At 34.8% G+C, this 18,595-nt stretch overlaps 1 protein-coding gene and 2 pseudogenes across 1 annotated transcript; 2 read left to right on the forward strand and 1 right to left on the reverse strand.

Annotated features, from left to right (window-relative positions):
- LOC104723370 lies at positions 926–2,028 on the forward strand (annotated as a pseudogene).
- On the forward strand, positions 4,973–8,592 carry LOC104723394 (annotated as a pseudogene).
- LOC104723377 (isoleucine--tRNA ligase, chloroplastic/mitochondrial-like) lies at positions 8,699–17,969 on the reverse strand. Its single transcript, XM_019234982.1, has 23 exons — positions 17,386–17,969; positions 16,244–16,332; positions 15,443–15,641; positions 15,204–15,358; positions 15,025–15,126; positions 14,843–14,912; positions 14,632–14,744; positions 14,406–14,474; positions 14,181–14,288; positions 13,717–13,861; positions 13,263–13,494; positions 12,879–13,165; positions 12,665–12,801; positions 12,306–12,453; positions 12,083–12,214; positions 11,860–11,988; positions 11,612–11,739; positions 11,351–11,515; positions 11,093–11,218; positions 10,616–10,689; positions 10,278–10,527; positions 9,777–9,956; positions 8,699–9,157 (listed from the first exon to the last, which is right to left on the reverse strand). Exons 1-23 carry the CDS (start codon positions 17,948–17,950, stop codon positions 8,915–8,917), a joined length of 3,846 nt encoding a protein of 1,281 aa, XP_019090527.1. The 5' UTR covers positions 17,951–17,969; the 3' UTR covers positions 8,699–8,914.

The raw sequence follows: 18,595 nt of genomic DNA on the forward strand, positions 1-18,595 counted from the left end.
GTTCATGTGTTCGATTTGATTTTGGTGTTTAAGTTTTCTGCTTGCGTGTTATGTAACACAACTAGTAAAACTAGTTTGTGTGATTGTGTGGTAATATTTTAGTTTTAACACTCTATAACAAAAAAGAAAAAACTATAGTAGATGTTTCAATATGTGTTTCAACAAGGTTTGTGACATGTATAAAAAAGTGAAAATATACTAGTTTGACACAAATTTGGCAATTAATTGTTAGATTAACACTCCATCCTATCCAATAATTAGAATGACATAATTTTTATGTAAAAAGACTAAAAGCCCAGAATTTTTTTTTTTCTTAATTTTTTTTTGAAAAACGAAAAACCAAAAAAATATAGGATTTAATATTTTGATTGATAATTAATAAAAAATATAAAATGCTTAAAATATGATGTTTAATTTTAATGTAGAAAGACTAAAAACCCAGAAACTTTTTCTTTTCTCAATTTTTTTTTTGAAAAAACGAAAAACCAAAAAAATATAGGATTTAATATTTTGATTTTAAAATATAATTAATAAAAAATATAAAATGATTAAAAATATGATGTTTATTTTTAATGTAATTTATAAAAATAAAATATGATTTAAAATATAATGTGTAAAAATAATATTCAAAAAATTGTTAATGAAAATATTATCTAAAAAGATATGATTTNAACGTCCCATCAGCTATAAATACCAAGGGAGCAGCTTGCAGAGACCATCAAGTAACATCGGGCAAGAGTCAGGAGTAAATCCGATTCTAAGCTATAGTTCAGTTAGTCATTTGAGAAGCACAATTCTCTGTAATTAGCCGAACGGCTTATAACGGTTATATTGTAATTCGACGATCTTTGACTATCTTAATAAAAGTCCTTTGTTTCACCCTTTCTATTATATCTTCCTCGAGTTAGTAGCTATACTAGTTCAACAAATATATTTCCTGGTAATTGCAAAACACTGTCCTTTGAGTTTGGTTTTGAAGTTAGCAAATTGGTGACTCTCTCTAACTCTATTGAATTTTCTTGGTTGAATTAACCTTTCTTGCTCATATACTTCTTGTGAGAATTTGAGATTTACCTGCTTTTGTTTTTCTCTTTGGTCTTGTAGTTTCAAAATTGTTTATTTGTTCTTTCTCTCAGTTTGATTTCTCTGCCAATCTTTAGATCCAAGGTGCTGTTGACGTTATAGAAGATCGTTTTGCGTGTGAGCTTTCTGGTCAAGAACTGCTTTAGTGTTTATCAACTTTGTAGAAGAGATGCATCTGTGGCCATCATTGAAACTTCGGAACTCCTTCAAGAGCACTAGCCAGAAGAGATTTCAAAGGATGAACAGTGGGAAACAAAGCCAAAGCAATCAGCAGAAACTCCTTGACGGCGACATCAGGCAGCACCGAGATTTCATCTGGTGGTGGGTTTGCTCTTGTTTGCAGAGATGTTGCCATGGTTCTTTCTTGCTGCTACTGCTGTTTCTGCTGTGGAGGTAATATGATAAACATTCTCTATACTTCTCCCTTTAACTAGTATCTGTGTGATCTCTGGATGAAACTAGGTTGTGTGAAACCAGATCAGCTCTCAGGCGTAGAATTTGGATTGTTGATTAAGTTTTAGAAAAAAAGATTTTAGTTCCGTGTCACTCATATGGTATCAGTTTAGCATTTCTGATAAAAAAAAAATCATGGTTGAATTTGGATAATTGATTCTTCCTTTTCGATTTCTCTGATTCGGATTCCTTTGTTTTTTTTTTTTGCTCAGCTTGCATTGATGATGAAGAGATTTGATGCAAGATCCTGGTGGAGGAGGAGGATGTGAAAAGTTATTATTAGCCTTAGAAAACACCAGTGTCTCAATTTAGAAAATATAGTTTGTATTAACTTTCTAGTTTTCACCTTTTGCCAATCAAATTTATATAGTGTTTGATTTAGAATACACTATATTGATTGGCTTTCTCAAGTAGATGGGCATGTTGTTAAAATCTACATAACTTTCTGAATTCTATTGTTTTTCTGGTATAATTATTAAACTACATTATACTGTTCATGTGTTCGATTTGATTTTGGTGTTTAAGTTTTCTGCTTGCGTGTTATGTAACACAACTAGTAAAACTAGTTTGTGTGATTGTGTGGTAATATTTTAGTTTTAACACTCTATAACAAAAAAGAAAAAACTATAGTAGATGTTTCAATATGTGTTTCAACAAGGTTTGTGACATGTATAAAAAAGTGAAAATATACTAGTTTGACACAAATTTGGCAATTAATTGTTAGATTAACACTCCATCCTATCCAATAATTAGAATGACATAATTTTTATGTAAAAAGACTAAAAGCCCAGAATTTTTTTTTTTCTTAATTTTTTTTTGAAAAACGAAAAACCAAAAAAATATAGGATTTAATATTTTGATTGATAATTAATAAAAAATATAAAATGCTTAAAATATGATGTTTAATTTTAATGTAGAAAGACTAAAAACCCAGAAACTTTTTCTTTTCTCAATTTTTTTTTTGAAAAAACGAAAAACCAAAAAAATATAGGATTTAATATTTTGATTTTAAAATATAATTAATAAAAAATATAAAATGATTAAAAATATGATGTTTATTTTTAATGTAATTTATAAAAATAAAATATGATTTAAAATATAATGTGTAAAAATAATATTCAAAAAATTGTTAATGAAAATATTATCTAAAAAGATATGATTTAAAAATATGAAGTTTAAGATTATATAGTTTAAATAAGTTTTATAAAAAATATAATGTATGAAATTATAACTGAAAATAATGTATATAAAAATATTAAAATAAGATTATGAAAATATAATATAATATATAAAAATATAATGTTAAAATTTTTAATATGATTTAGGAAAATTAAAATATATAAAATATGCTTTTTATATATGAGTTTAAAAATATGATTCATAATATGATTTATAAAATATAATTAATAAAAATATGAATGAAAAAAATATAACTTAAAACAAATCTGTTGTAAAAGAAAACAAAAGACACCTTTCTCTCTCGTCTCTCTCTGTGACACAGAAGGCGATCTACACAACCGTTTTTTTTCATCGGCTTTTACGGGCCGCCGGCATTTGCCGGTGGTTCTCTTAGTTTTTAATTTGTTTTTCTTCTGTTTTTGATATTTTCCATGGGAGACAGCCAATTATATCGGAATTCTTTCCGATCGATCTCCTTCTTCTGGATGTTGGCAACGCTTGTATTTGTGTTCACACTCGATTCTCAGTTTCATGAAGAATCGCCGCCAAATCGGGAAGCAGGGGGTATTAACTGGTGTTATCTCAAGCAAATCGTTTATGTAATTTCGATTTGGAAGCACTTTCGTTTCCAGTATATTCCTCCGTGTTGCAAGGCTCTTCATTCATGGTTCGTTAAAATGTATTCGTCTCCTGGATTAACACATGACGAGCCTGTTCTCTCCGTGAAAAATCTCTTGATTTTTTATGATGACCGATTTCCACAATCCCCATCTCTAGAAGGGATTGAGTATAAAGTCCACAGAGTGTTATGGCATATTGATTGGCGATTGTGGGATCCAGGCATAACTATTCTATGGAGACTCGAAGAAATAATGCAAGAGAAGATTTTGAGGATCACCAGTGATATAAGACAACTATGGAATTTCTTCCATGAGAAGATAGCCAAGAACGACGATCTCATAATTTTGGGATTGATTCTAGAGAGGGAAAGAAACAGGTTTAATAATCTGTTGGCGAGTAAGGCTTCGTTAAAAGCATCGTGGAAACTCGCTTCTCTATCGTTCTTTTTATTGATAGGTTATGAATTTGTGGATGTGTATTTTGATTTGCTTAGTGTTGGTGTAATTCTAATGTATCAACTCTTGTCTAAGATTCTGAATCAATGAATGAAAATGAAGTGTTAAAAAAAAAAAAAAAAACAAATCTGTTGTCACTATATTTACATTTTACATCTAATAAATCTGTTATCAAACACCAGATTTTTGGAAGCAAACAAAAAAACTGTCATAACATTAAAAAATCTGCCATCACATATGGTATTCGCATAGGTCATTTTAGCAATTTTTTAAAAACGTTATAAATCTGTTATCAGACGACATATTTTTGGTTAAATTAAAAAATCTGTTGTAACGCTTAAAAAATCTGTTATCACTATAGGTCAACCTAGTAATTATTTCTCTGTAAAAAAATCTGTCATGTTACGACAGATCTTTTATCAAGAAAATAAATCTAAAATAACTGTAGAAAAGAAATCTGCCAAACATTTTTTATCAAATCTGTCATATATTGTGAAAGTCTGTGATGTCTTTATAAATAAATCTGTCGTAAAAAATAAATCTGTCATCAATTATAAATCTGTCATAACTGTAGTTAAAAAATCTGTCGTCCAAAATAAGTCTGTCATATAAAATCTGTCATACATAAAAAAATCGGTTGTGCAAAAACAAATCTGTCATACACAAATAAATCTGACACAACTAGTCCGGCAGACTTTTGAAAATATTTTGATTTTCTTAAAAAAAATTCCGGAAGGGTAAATTTGACTTTATTTTTTTTCCTAACAAAGCAAAAAGGTATTTTTGACCAAAAAATAACTCATCTAACCCTCATATTTTATGAGTTATCTTAGTAATTAACCTCTTAATTTGAGTCAATCTAGTTTTTCTCCCTATCAAAAATATGTCTACGATTGTTAAAAAGGCTTCAAAGTCAAGTTCATATATGTTTCAGCTTGTAACTGTAATAGTTCATGTATGTTTCAGCTTATAAAATTGAAATAGTTCATGTATGTTTCAGCTTGTCATTGTAATAAATCGAATTAAATGTACGCAGATGGGACTAGATAGGCGCGGGCTGGCCCGTTTGACACACCTACCCCTCACACTTCCTTTGGCCGCTCCTTTTCCTCTTTTTTTTTTTTTTTTTTTTTTTTTTTTTTTTTTTTTTTTTTTTTTTTTTTTTTTTTTTTTTTTTTTTNAAGCTCTCCTCAGAAATCAGAAACCCTAAAAGTTCCCTTTCGATTCATCCATACTGTAGTCTGTATCTCTATACATTGGTTGTATTCACAACAAAACAATGGAGGTCCCTTCTCTGAATAAGCAGCAGGAGTTCACTTTGGCTTCCGTCACTGATCTCACTTCCCCTGACTCATCATCTCTTTCGTCCTCTTCTGTTGTAGCTACCTTTTCTTGTGTTAACGAAGTCAAGGAACTCCGATTTCAGGAATCTGAATCGTCCGACGGTTTCACTTTTCATCTTAGTTCGACTCAGGTAGTGGTGGTTCTCAAGATTCTATTTTTTAATCTCGTTTTGAAACGTTTCTATGGTTGATTAAGTGTGTGGTAGGGTTTTGCGTAATTGGAGCCAGAAGTGTACTCATTTTGTATTGTATTCATATTGTGTTGTTGCTCAGCTGTTCAAGTTGGGGCCGCTTCAGTTCATCTGTGTTTCTGATAGTTCGAGTTCTTCTGCAAAAGAGGTATGTGATACATTTCTTTTCTTCAGTTTCTTCTGAGTGTTATAGAGATTGGTTTCAGGAGATAATTTGATTGAGTGTGTGCATCCTCGGTCTCTATATATATCGAGTGTGTATCTGATATATAACTTGTTTTGCTGCTCTTTAAACCAGAAATCATTCTCTCGAGGAGTTGTAATAAAATTTAGAGACGACAAGGAAAGCAAGGAATTTTGTGATTCATTTGAGCAATGGACAAAGGATGCTGTTAAGCAAGGTGCCTCTTTTTTGAAATATTTTCTTGATGGTTCTTGAAAAATAGATTTTAGGTTGCGCTTGACCTTACAAGTGATGTGTATGTGTATTCTCTTCAATAATTTAGTTTAGAAAGGTTTATATCTTTTACTAATAGAATTAATTCTCTCTTAGTGGTAGTCCCTTATCATTGATCACAATACATTCATGACTGTTGTTTGTACTCATTCTTTCATGTCTTTCCCGTCCTTTTGCTTCTAGAATCAACCTTGCCGAATGGAACAGTTTCAGCTAATAAAAGCAAGTTTGACGATAAGATTGAGGCTGCTTCAGCTAAAATGTATTTCCATTATTATGGACAACTTTTACATCAGCAAAATATGCTACAGGATTATGTGAGGACAGGTAAGATCTTTGGCTTTACATCAGAGATTTGTTTCTGGATTTTTTTTTTTTTGTTACATCAGAAGATGAATATATCTTTATATGTCATATTGCTTTCTTCAGGTACATATCATGCCGCAGTCATGGAGAACCGTTCAGATTTTGCTGGTCGTGTTGTTGTAGATGTGGGTGCTGGAAGTGGCATTTTGTCATTGTTTGCTGCACTGGTATGCAAAAATTGTTTGCTGAACTACTATAGATCTGCATTTTTCTTTTTCTTATAGACGTCCATTATTTTCACCTTTATTTAGGCTGGTGCCAAGCATGTGTATGCTGTGGAAGCGTCAGAAATGGCTGAATATGCCCGTAAGCTGATTGCTGGAAACCCATTGCTTGCTGAACGGATCACAGTTAAGACTTGTAGTCTAGTTTTGCTAGTACATTTTTCCATATACATCCATTTTTCTGATGTTCTTTGAGTTGGACAAGTGTAGGTCATCAAGGGAAAAATTGAGGATATTGAGTTGCCTGAGAAGGCTGATGTTTTGATCTCTGAACCAATGGGTATGTGTTTCAGAAACGGATTCTTTTAACGTGTTCTTCATGAAAATCAGAATCTTTCAAAAGGCAAATTTTTTTCTGTGTGAAAATAAGTGGAGAAACATCAATACTGATTCAAAGTTCTAGAGATTCCTTTGAAAGCACATGTCTTATATATAAACTATGTGTGCCTGTAGGCACCCTGTTGGTCAATGAGAGGATGTTGGAGACATATGTTATTGCTAGGGACCGATTTCTGTCTCCAAACGGAAAAATGTTTCCAACAGTTGGAAGGTAAAGTTGATCTTTCGGTAGTTTACTTTTCTATCTCATAAACCTTTCTTTCTCATGTAACTTTTTCACTGTAGGATCCATATGGCACCTTTCGCCGATGAATTCTTATTTGTTGAAATGGCAAATAAGGTACATAATGCACATCTTATCAGGAAATTTTCTAAGATTGCTTACAACATAGAATGGATTTAATTTAGTACGTGATGGTTAAAGCTTTCAGTTATTTCTACCTCTATGCAGGCTTTGTTTTGGCAGCAACAGAACTATTATGGAGTTGATTTGACACCTCTATACGTGTCAGCCCACCAGGGTTATTTTTCCCAGGTATATCCCACTTACACCGGTGATTTGCTGATTAATTTTTTCTCGTCTCACCCTTTACAATTTGTCATATTCTTTGATTTTGTAGCCTGTTGTTGATGCATTTGATCCAAGATTATTGGTGGCTCCCTCGATGTCTCATGTGATAGATTTCACTAAGATGACGGTATAACTATTTTCTGTTTGAGATTCAGTTCCACAGTGTTTCCTTAACATTGGATATTTTTCTGTCATACTATCCACATCTATGCAATATCTATGTGCAGTCTTCCTTGTTTGATGAATGACATGATCCAAACTTATTTAGCTGTCAATTCACTTTCACAGGAAGAACAATTTTACGAGATTGATATCCCATTAAAGTTCACAGCGTCAGTGTGTACTAGAGTGCATGGACTTGCGTGCTGGTTTGACGTTCTCTTTGACGGGAGGTATGAAACCATAACAATTTACAGCATATGTTTTCACTCTATACATAAGATTAATATTCTTTTTTTATATTTTGATTATTTATCATCAAAGCTATACATTACAAACCTAATTCGCTCCGTCTGTATAACAGCACAGTACAAAGATGGTTCACAACGGCTCCTGGTGCACCAACAACCCATTGGTACCAAATAAGATGTGTTCTCTCGCAGCCTATTCATGTCATGGTAAGAGATCACTGGTAGACTTCATTTGGTTGCCCACAGTGCTCAGAGTTACACTATTAATTTAACACTCTCAGGTCAATTTTGCTGTCTTACATCTCTCCTTTCGAATCATTATCATCTAGTTTCGACTTTGTTTCTGATTGGCTTTTTAAACAGCTAAAATGTGGGGACCCGGTGCCAATCAAGGTGGAATACTCCAGACATCATCGTGCAAACTCGATCTGAAGGAACCCTATTATAGAATGTCTCAGCCACAAGTATACCCTACACAGGAACCACCAGCTCAGCCGCAAGTAAGTATTTGTTATTGTCTTCTTGATTAAACAATTAAGATATGACCCCCTGTTGTGTATAATCATATGGTGCTTCATCATCCATAGAAGTGTGACATACCGTCAGACATAACTGTAGCACAACTTCAAATAGATTCTTTGAATTTTGCATCTCAGCTTTACAAATTTACGACATGTGTTTACATTTTCTTGGTGTAGGACGACTTTCGTATACAGAGCGATGACTTGGACGAAGTAGAGTTACTACAACATAACGCAAACGCTCAGCTCTAGAAATAGAACTAGAACAAAATCCTTGTAGTTCCATCCATGTTTTTATACTCTGTGTTTGGTTCCTACGTTAGCTCCGACCCATAATTTTCAGACATTAAATCTTGGGTATTCCATGTCTGGTTCGACTCTATTTAAGAAGCACACGCAAATGATTCTGTTTTTTTGGTTGTATAACCAGGTTAAATAGAGTTTCCTGGTTATTTACAACTATCTTCGTGTGTCATGCCAACAGATTCCCAAAGATTTCATTTTAGAATTTATGTGCATGTTCTTACATTGCAATTATTAAAATAAATGAGTAATTTGGAGTTGTTTTTCAATCCGCAATGTTTCTGGTTTAATAGAGATCAACTAGAATCTATTGACTTTTGAAACAAAAATGAATTGGAGTATGTGCAAATAGTGCAATGGGCAAAAGAAACTTGTACAGTATAGAGCAAATTTCAAGCTCAGCTGATGACGGCTGCAACTGCAGGCTCAGGAGGATTAGCAACAATGACATTGAAGCAGCGTCCACAGAGAGTAGGATGGTCGGAGAACGACCCGACCTGGCCCGAGTAGTTCCAGCACCTCTCGCACTTGGACCCCTCAGCTCGTGACACACCAATCCAGACTTTGTTTTCTCCCTCCACATACTCTCCTGTGTGTTGTACACTGCTTACTATCTCATTCATTGACGACAATACCTCAACCTGTATACACATCCACAACAGTTTCATGGCTAGTCTCATAGAAATGCACTCACTATGATCGAATCTCAACTTAAATAAAAAAATTGTGTATATAATAATGAGGAATGCCAGATGAATCATTACAACCTGTATAACAAAATGCTGTAATCTTTTGATCAATATGTTTCCTCATTCATACCTATCCCTTATGCATTTTGGGGCTTTCGACAATGTCTTCCATAGATCTAATCCCTACATGTATCTACTGCTATAAAAGTACTCTTCCTTATATCTTATAAACATTCAGCATTTCTCTTTTGGTCGCAATCCTATATCTACGATACTTGTGCAAAAAGGACCCTACCCTACACATCAAAATCTGAGTAGAATGAACCAGGCTGGATCAAAATAAAATTTCGCTTTGTGCCTACTCCTGTTTACTCTAGAACATTTTACCTCGCTTGTCTCTAATGAATCCTATTGAGTAACTATAATGATCAAGTGAGCCTAATTGTAGTTTGGCGACCTGAACCTAACACATAAAACCCCAGGGGTATTTGTTGATGGCCGAAGTGGTTTTAATTTATCTTGATCTATAACTGGAATATGAATTTTGCACATAAGCATATCTAGTGCTTACCTGTGATGTTATGAATATGCGTTGCAGAGTGTCAGCCTCGTTCTTTGCTTCACTCATCTCTAGTAATTTTGTAGCCATGCCTGCATCTGCAGTATGCAGATACACCTTTGCTTCTAAACTGGAACCAATCATTTTCTCATTACGTGCGAGCTCCAGCACTTTGTTCACCTCGGTCCTCAACTATTATACAAACACCATAAGCATTTTTAAGATCCTCATATAACGTGTATCAAGTAAATGTCGTCTTGAGGAAGAATCGGCCAGTAAAAATAGATTAAACTAAAAGTTCTTCCAGAGAATTTTCGATAATGCTATATCATAAGAACTGATTACACGATCAATTTGACATAACATCGAGTTAAAAATTCTGATATTGTGTAATTGACTGCATCACCACTCAGTAGCTAAGGAACTATATTACTTCAATTATAAGTAGAGAAGAAAGTATAAAGATTGGAAAATTTGTGCGTATCTCCTATGATTTTAAGGGAGCTTTGGTACCTCGAGAAGCCTTTGCCAGAAGAGAACATCTTCAGCAGGAAATGAAAGCCATTGTTCATTCAATGTAGGCCATTTAAGTTCGAAGACAAACTTTGCTGCAGAGCCATCTTCATTTCTGTACTCAAATGGAAGATTCTGCCAGACATCTTCTGCTAGGTGAGGTACTATCGGAGCAATCACTCTCAATATGGACAAAAGATGTGTTGAAAGAACTGTTTGACAGCTTCTTCTGGTAAAACTTGAACTGCCCCTGAGAAAAATTATTTTTGGTCCAGATTACCTTGAATACCACAGAAAAATTTAAGCAAAGGTCCACCTAAAAGACAATGGGAACTTACCCAGTATACAGTCTATCTTTAGCAATATCGAAGTAGAAATTTGACAGATCAACAATTGTGAATCTTTGTATGATCTGAAATAAAGAAAGCTCATTTAGTAACGCAGATGATCTAGAACATGAAATTCAGCCTCCATTGCAAATACATCAACCCCACTCTCACCTCAATGTATAGTAATTGCTGAATTTAAGTTCCTTAGATATTTTCATTGTATATTTTCAAACTTTAAATTGATAAACTAACTCTTGTAAAGGTAATCTATGTCTGTTCTCCGTCACAGGCAAAGGAATACATACAAAAATTACGTAGATTATTTAGTGGCTCCCTGTTTTTAAGCTAATGTGGCCTCTCTCCAACATCAAATTTAAGAAAATAAAATAAATTGGCACATTCAGGAAGCGTGACACATCTAAAGAGACTATTTTGCAGGTACTGACCAGTTCAGCTGTACCAAAATAAGATGGAGAGGTTTAATACCTGAAATATTTTAAAGAACTGGTAGTTCTCGTAACATTCTTGTATGTTCTTTACAACATTCTCAAGCTGAAAGAGAGCATGCTGATCAATGATAGGTAAATCCTGGTATGGAACAGCATTATCAACCTACAAACCACCACAACTTAATACTATAAGATTCTCACCGACGTCAGGATATAAAACACAAGCAAGAAATCTTGAAAAGTGAGGAAAGAAAAGAACAACACTCTATGTAAAGCTTAAGAGTTCGAAACCTACTCTCCAATCATGAAGATTGCCCAAGAGATATCGTAATGTTCCCCTCAACTTCCTATATATATCAGACATTTGACGAAGAATCTGTGGACCTATCAGTACATCCCCTGTGTAATCTACACTAGAAACCCAAAGACGCATAACATCAGCACCATAAGCAGGTGCATCCTGGCATAAAAAGGCAAACCCTTGTCAGGAAACAGATTTGTTAGATAATGAAGATGTTTTTAAACAATAGTATTGGTTTGTATACCAGCGACGAACCTTTGAATTTTTCCCTCCTTCAATGACCAAACGTGGGTCCACTACGTTACCTAGAGACTTGCTCATTTTCATACCCTTCTCATCCAATACAAATCCATGTGTTATAACAGCTGAATAAGGGGCTTTTCCTATACAATCATGCAAAATGTGAAAGAAAATAAAATGAAAAGCCACTTTACACCAAGAAAGCTAAAACATGTAGAATAATCTCAATTTATAAGGCAATCATCATGGTGTGCAATTATCACCTTCTGTTGCAATGCTTGTTAACAAAGAACTCTGAAACCACCCACGATGCTGATCTGTTCCTTCTAGATACACATCTGCAGGGAAAGTAAGACCCTCACGTTTCCCCAATACACCAGCCCAAGAAGATCCTGACATACAGATGAAAAAGAAAGTGATGTAAAATATTTGTTGAGTGCTTTGTGCGACTATCTGATTTTAATTAGCTGTATTTTATCATAGTACCTGAGTCAAACCAGACGTCCATTGTATCAGTCCCCTTTTCATAATCAGCTGCTTTATCACGATAACTCTCAGGAAGTAGGTCTTCCACTGACATATACCACCACGCGTCACTACCCTTTTGGGAAATTATAGCTGCCAGACAAAGTTTTCAAATAAGGTTACAGAAAACACAGCCAGTAAATAATAACCAATAAAGAGACCATACTCTCTTATAGGCCCTTACATTTAACATGGTTAATTGTCTCTTCATTCATGAGGGGTTCTTTCGTCTTAACATGATAAAAGGCAGGGATAGGGACACCCCATGTCCTTTGTCTCGAGATGCACCAATCAGATCGACTGGAAGTCATGGCAGATATTCTGTTTACTGCCTGAATGACAAATTGCCAAAATATAACAGGTGCCATATTCAACTCCAAACAATACAAGGAAGATGCTTAGTCAAGCAGTATGATATCATGTCAACATTGAGAAAATCCCAGAGCATGTGGTTCATGTTCTGTGAGTATATTTTCACAGACATCCACACATGATACTCAAGAAATGTAAACTCATAAACTATGTATGTGTTCAAATTGGTACCTGATGTGGTATCCATTTTACATTTTTGATTGCATCCATAGTGGCCGTGCGAAACCCCTCAACCGATGCAAACCACTGCTCAGTCGCTCTAAATATCGTAGGCTTCTTAGTTCGCCAATCATATGGGTATTTATGAGCTGCATGGCAAAGAAGGATATTAAATCATGAGACTCTGAAGCAAATGGTCCTCAGAAAGCATCTGAATCAAACTCACCATAAGATTCTTCCATGACCAGAGACATATTCTCGTCCAGGTAACTGACAACAGCACTATTCCCTTCTCCAAGGACAGAGAGCCCTCTAAACTGTCCAGCTTCTTCAGTGAACTTTCCTTCATCATCTACTGGAGAGACAAGAGGCAGCCCATACTTCAGGCCGGTTGCGTAATCCTCCTGACCATGACCAGGGGCAGTGTGGACCAACCCTGTTCCTGATTCCGTAGTTATGTAATCACCCCCTATAACGACTGGACAGTCCCTGTTATCAATTGGATGTGTGTACCTACAACCATGATGACAGACCATAAACTAAGGGAGTCAATTTATAGCATCACATACAAAACTGAAATTCCTATTTATTCTCTAACTTAGAATGTTACCTGCAGTTTTCAAGATCTGAACCAAGGAATGTTTTACTTATGATAAGCTTCACACCCCATTTCGCTTCTAATGCTGGCACAAGGTCGGTTGCTACAATCACAAAAAGCTTTTGTTTATTCTTTAGAACCTTCCCAGACATTTTCTTTTTGTTGCCTGTCACAGCAGATTCATCTTCTGAGAATGACTGCACTTCCACAACAGAGTACTGAAGCTTCGCATTCACCGCGACAGCTGAAAGTTAGACAAGAATTAAAGGAAGAAGAGTCACAAATGTGCTTTGCTTATATAGCATTCAAACATAGAAAACCAGACAAAAAAAAAAGTAGTTATCAATTTGAAAGTTGAGAGAAACATATACTAATTTGGAGAACAGAAATGAGAAAGAACGGATACAAAGTAAACTAGGAAGCAACTTGACAGCTGAAAGAAACATATACTAATATATCGCCTCACCAGCATTGGCTGGCATAGTCCAAGGTGTAGTTGTCCATACTGCCAAGCATATATTAGGGATAAACTCATCTAAAAGGCTTGGTTTTGCTCCACCAACCAATTTGAAGATAGCATATATGCTTTTGGAAATATGACCCTCCGGATACTACACATATCGGCAGATACAGGTGGGACTAATATCAGATAACAAGGTAAAGTGTGGAATCGTCAAACATTATTTCATGAAAGCAGTATGCGTTAAGAACAGGAATAGATGACTACAAAACCAGCGTTCATTAAGGATAAAAAGAACTACTCTTGGTCTAATGGACTACAGATCACATTATGATAAAATGTCAACAGCAGTAAGAAAAAGAATGGGAAGACTGGTATGGGTTTAGCAGACTTTAAATGTTTCTCTGAGTTGGCAATAATATTATTATTATTCTAAGATTAGTTGAGAAGAAAAGGGGATTCAAGTTAACCTCTAGTTCAGCTTCTGCAAGAGCAGTCCGAGATGAAGGGCTCCAGTGAACTGGCTTCCTACCTCTATAGATGTACCCTTTCAAGGCCATCTGGCCAAATACTTCAACCTACAATATACAATTAAAAGATTAGTTGACTTTATGAGGTTTTGAATAACTCTACTAATAATCATCTTCTACATGGATAATTAATCCAGTACATAATGTTGGAGGTAAGACCATTACCTGGGCTGCTTCATATTCCGGATCAAGAGTTAGATAAGGATGGTTCCAGTCTGCCCACACTCCAAACCGCTGTAAACATCAAGTATTATGACATATATGCTAAATGTTAATGGAATACCGAACAAAATATCTTTCGTAGTTATAATGTCCTGAGATATCTAAAATTCATAATGACTGATGCATTCAAAACAAGAACTCGGATATGAAAATAAAGCTTGATAGCCACCTTAAATGATTCCATTTGTGTTTTGACTGTTGCTTTTGCAAATTTCGCTGCCTTTGCCCTTAATTTTAATGGTGTAAGGTCCTTCCTCACTTCCTGATCTAGGGACTGCAGTATCAAATTTTTCAGGCAAATAACTAACTGGAACATAACAAAAGCAGAGTTACTTTCTGTTTCTAACAACTCAAACGTCCATAACCTAGTATGTACTTGCCTTTCAACTCAATTGGGAGGCCGTGGCAATCCCACCCAGGAACGTACTGAACTTTATAGTTTTGGAGCAGCTGCATAAAGCAGATAATTTGATGAGAAGAACTCCTATATTGGACGTAAGCAACGATAGAGAAGCCATAAGGAGAATAAATCGATGATGTCCAAGTCAGGAAAGGAGAATACCTTATAGCGATTAATGATATCCTTTAGTATCTTGTTAAGAGCATGACCCATATGCAGATCACCATTGGCATAAGGAGGACCATCATGAAGAATGAAACTCCCCTGAAATTGCAACTAAATTATCAGACACCAGTTTCTCAAAGCAAAGTTGATGTACGAAAAAATCTTGAGAATCTTACTCCATTGTTATTATCAGAAACTCTCTTGAAGACCTGGTGCTCTTCCCACAACTTCTGGAGTTCAGGTTCCCTTGTCAAAGAATTCGCTCTCATACCAAAACCTGTCTTTGGCAAATCAACTGTGTGCTTGTACTTTCCATCTTCTTGCTTTTCCCCTAACCAAACACAATGGTAAATGAGTGTCACATTGCATAACAGACTAACAGTATTAGGAAAAGTACTAGTTGTGAGATGCAAACCTTGAGATGCTTTCTTTGCTGCCATAACAGGCCCACGAGACCTTCGCTTTGATGAATGACCAAACTCATTGTTTGATTCAGTTGAATACCGTGAAACATATAGGAAAGAAAAAGCCTTGACGGAAGAACTTCCCTTGGCAAGAAAAGAATCCAAGGGCGTGTTTCTCCTTAAATTAGAAGAACTTCTACCTGACAATACCTGAACGGGGACAAATTAAACCACATCTCAAAAACTATTTCAACGCAAATTGTCAACAAGACGAATGATATAGGGGGAAGTAGTTTTTCCAAGAAAGAAAACACATTTTTTTCTAAAGAAAGAAGAGAGCTTTGATTAATAAAAGGGCTCTAAGCATTACAGAGGACACATGTGAGCACTTCATGAGATGCACAGTTACTTGCAATGGATAAAAGTCAACCCAGAAGCCTCCGAAATTATATCGAACAACTGGTGTGCAATAGTAAACATTAAGAACCACAAATCTAGACAAAAGTATTTATCCTTCCCACAACAAAAAAAAAAAAAAAAAAAAAAAAAAAAATCAATCCTGCAGCGTAACGCGGGTACTATCCTAGTGTATCTAATTTTGTTACTGCAATCATACATAAACCTACGTAAAAAAAAATTGCATGTTGCTGAATAAAACAATATTCACAACTGTGAANCGAAAAATGTATTCTAAAAAATCGAACTTGGCAATAAAAAAAAAATTGCTATCAGTACTCCTGCAAAAACATATATGCAGAGCCAACAGACGGATTTAAAGTAATATGAAGAAGACTGAAGACTGAACCACATACTCTGTAAGATGAAGACTGAACCATCGCCATGGCAGCTGCTTCCCTGGGATTGCCCGCAAAAGATTTGAAGAAAGACGACATCTTCTTTACTTACGTTTTATCTCTCTACTGATTATATCTCTCACCGCTCATTGTCACAATATCGGTGAATGGCAAGGAAGGAAGAAGACTAACACGTCGCTAAAACTCAGGGAAGGCTATGTGTATGTTTGTGTGGATAACTGAAACTTTGAAACTAAAACCAAACCTCAGAACTAAAATAATACTAAGCTTCACTTTTGGGTTTTATCCGCTAAATCCCTAAACCTCTTTTCTTTTTTAATACAAATTCCCCTTTCCCTTTTTTCAATCTCATAAAAATAAAAGAGAATTTATAAAACATAAAATTTCAAAAAAAAAAAACACAATTTTAGTCTCATAAAAATAAAAGAGAATTTCTAAATTTCATTAATTTAATCTCATAAATTCAAAAAAAAAAAGATATAATTTTAAATAAATTTTGTGAAAAAAAGCTTACTATAACAATTACATTTATAATATAGTAAAAATATATAAACGTGAAGAAGAGAGTAAATGGAAGTAGTTCTTTTTGTGTTTATGGTTTGTTGCGTAGACCGGAATTGTGATTTTACAGTAAAAAAAAACTAACTTAAGTGTATATTTAGAGGTTAAAAGATACGGTTTACTATGAGTATTCATAGTGAGATCTAGCTCTATACACGCATATGAATCTTTTATACAAATGGGAGTGCATATTGCATTTGTCTTTTGCAAAACATCTTTTTTGGAGGGTTGTATAGTGGATTACAAAACCTATATACTATGGAATGTTATATAGTGAAATTATATGCATTACAAAATTCTTTACACGATCGGCCTAAGGTTATATATAATGCAGATTGAATTGGCAAATGAAAGAAATGTCAACTGAAAGGTGTTTTGCAGAAACATCAAATACTAACGACACAAAATGCAAATTTTAATAGTAAGTATACAAGTTGTATCAAATAACCGCGCATTAATCGGTATAAGTAAATTAGTAAAAAAATTGAATGAAGAAACCAGAGACAAAAGAGGTTCCATCCTTCTTAAATTAAGGGGGTAGATTTCTAGGCATCATCATCAGTAATGCAAGATGTAACAGTTGTACTCAACAGTAGCATCGCCAGTCTTGCGATCGAACCACTTGGTCCGAGCCTCGACATATCCTCTAGCGAGCCGGAACATTCCACTGCCTCCAACCACCGGCATCTCCCTAACCTTTGACATCACTACGTTCCGACCAAGAATCGTTATGCTACTCCCATTGTACTTCCCTGTCTTAAAAGCAAAGTTCATAGCCATCAAGAACCCTAGCTCCTCTTGGTCTGCTCCGGCATACATCCCTTGCGCTTGGCCTACCACAGTCGAGTTAATAGGCTCATCTGATGTTAAAGCATTGTCGATCATGGTCATTGATCCAAAGATTGAGGAAGTTGAGTAGTTCGGAACCGGTCGATGGATCCTGATGGAGCTTGGGTTTCGACCACTTAAAATGTCGTGCCAATAGACACGGAGATGTGTGAGTTTTTCTTTTTTACCGAGGCCATGATGGAGGTGTTTTCGACTAACTCTTCTTGCGAAGTCTTCACCGTTTTTTCCGGCGGAGGCAACGGTGATGGCGAGGAGGAGGATTTGTGCGGCGAGGATCAGAATGATCTTTGCCATGTTAGTTTTGTGGTGGTACTTTGTTTTATTTGTAGTTGATATAGTTTGTGTAAAATGTGGATGTATATATATGCAACTTGTATGCTATATAGTATAAAAGATAAGATAACGAGTGTGTATATATATATAGAAGAAGGCGTGTTATTTGAGAAATCTTCTAGAAAATAAAGTAAGTTTGTAATTATTTGATTTTGTTGGGTGAATGAAGAGTGATATATTTTATGGCCTAAGTTACAATAATTTCAATCAAGATCAGTTTCTAAAATTGTAATTGGCAGAATATTTAGATGAGTACAAATGATCACATTTGTAAGTTGCAAATGTTGATTCCTCTACGGCTTTGCCATCGAGGCATGGAGTTTTTTTGTTATTAATTTCTAAAAAAAATACCTAAAATGTATTTCATATACTTTGTTGGAAAAAAAAGAAATGTGTGATAGAATTTTAATTTTACAGCTTTTATTATTAATACTAGCTATATATAGGAACTTAGCACGTTCTGTTTCATGATTTCAGATTGAAATGTTGTCGATGCTCAATTACAAGAATTTTGTAAACCTGCTTGCGTACTGTGAGGAAAAAGGAAACTTTCACCAGGATCTTGATAATCGAATATGCTCCAAATGGATCACTCTTTGAACATTT

Source organism: Camelina sativa, chromosome 2, assembly GCF_000633955.1.
Source record: "Camelina sativa cultivar DH55 chromosome 2, Cs, whole genome shotgun sequence".
NCBI classification, from domain to species: Eukaryota; Viridiplantae; Streptophyta; class Magnoliopsida; order Brassicales; family Brassicaceae; genus Camelina; species Camelina sativa.

Excerpts from the sequence above, each read along its gene's own strand:
- LOC104723377 (XM_019234982.1), bottom strand. The coding sequence starts at position 17,950 with ATGGCAAAGATCATTCTGATCCTCGCCGCACAAATCCTCCTCCTCGCC. Across the intron at positions 11,516-11,611 it reads AAGGAGGGAAAAATTCAAAG|GATGCACCTGCTTATGGTGC; the intron begins GTTCGTCGCTGG and ends TTTTTATGCCAG. Across the intron at positions 9,957-10,277 it reads TCTGGCAAAGGCTTCTCGAG|TTGAGGACCGAGGTGAACAA; the intron begins GTACCAAAGCTC and ends TTTGTATAATAG.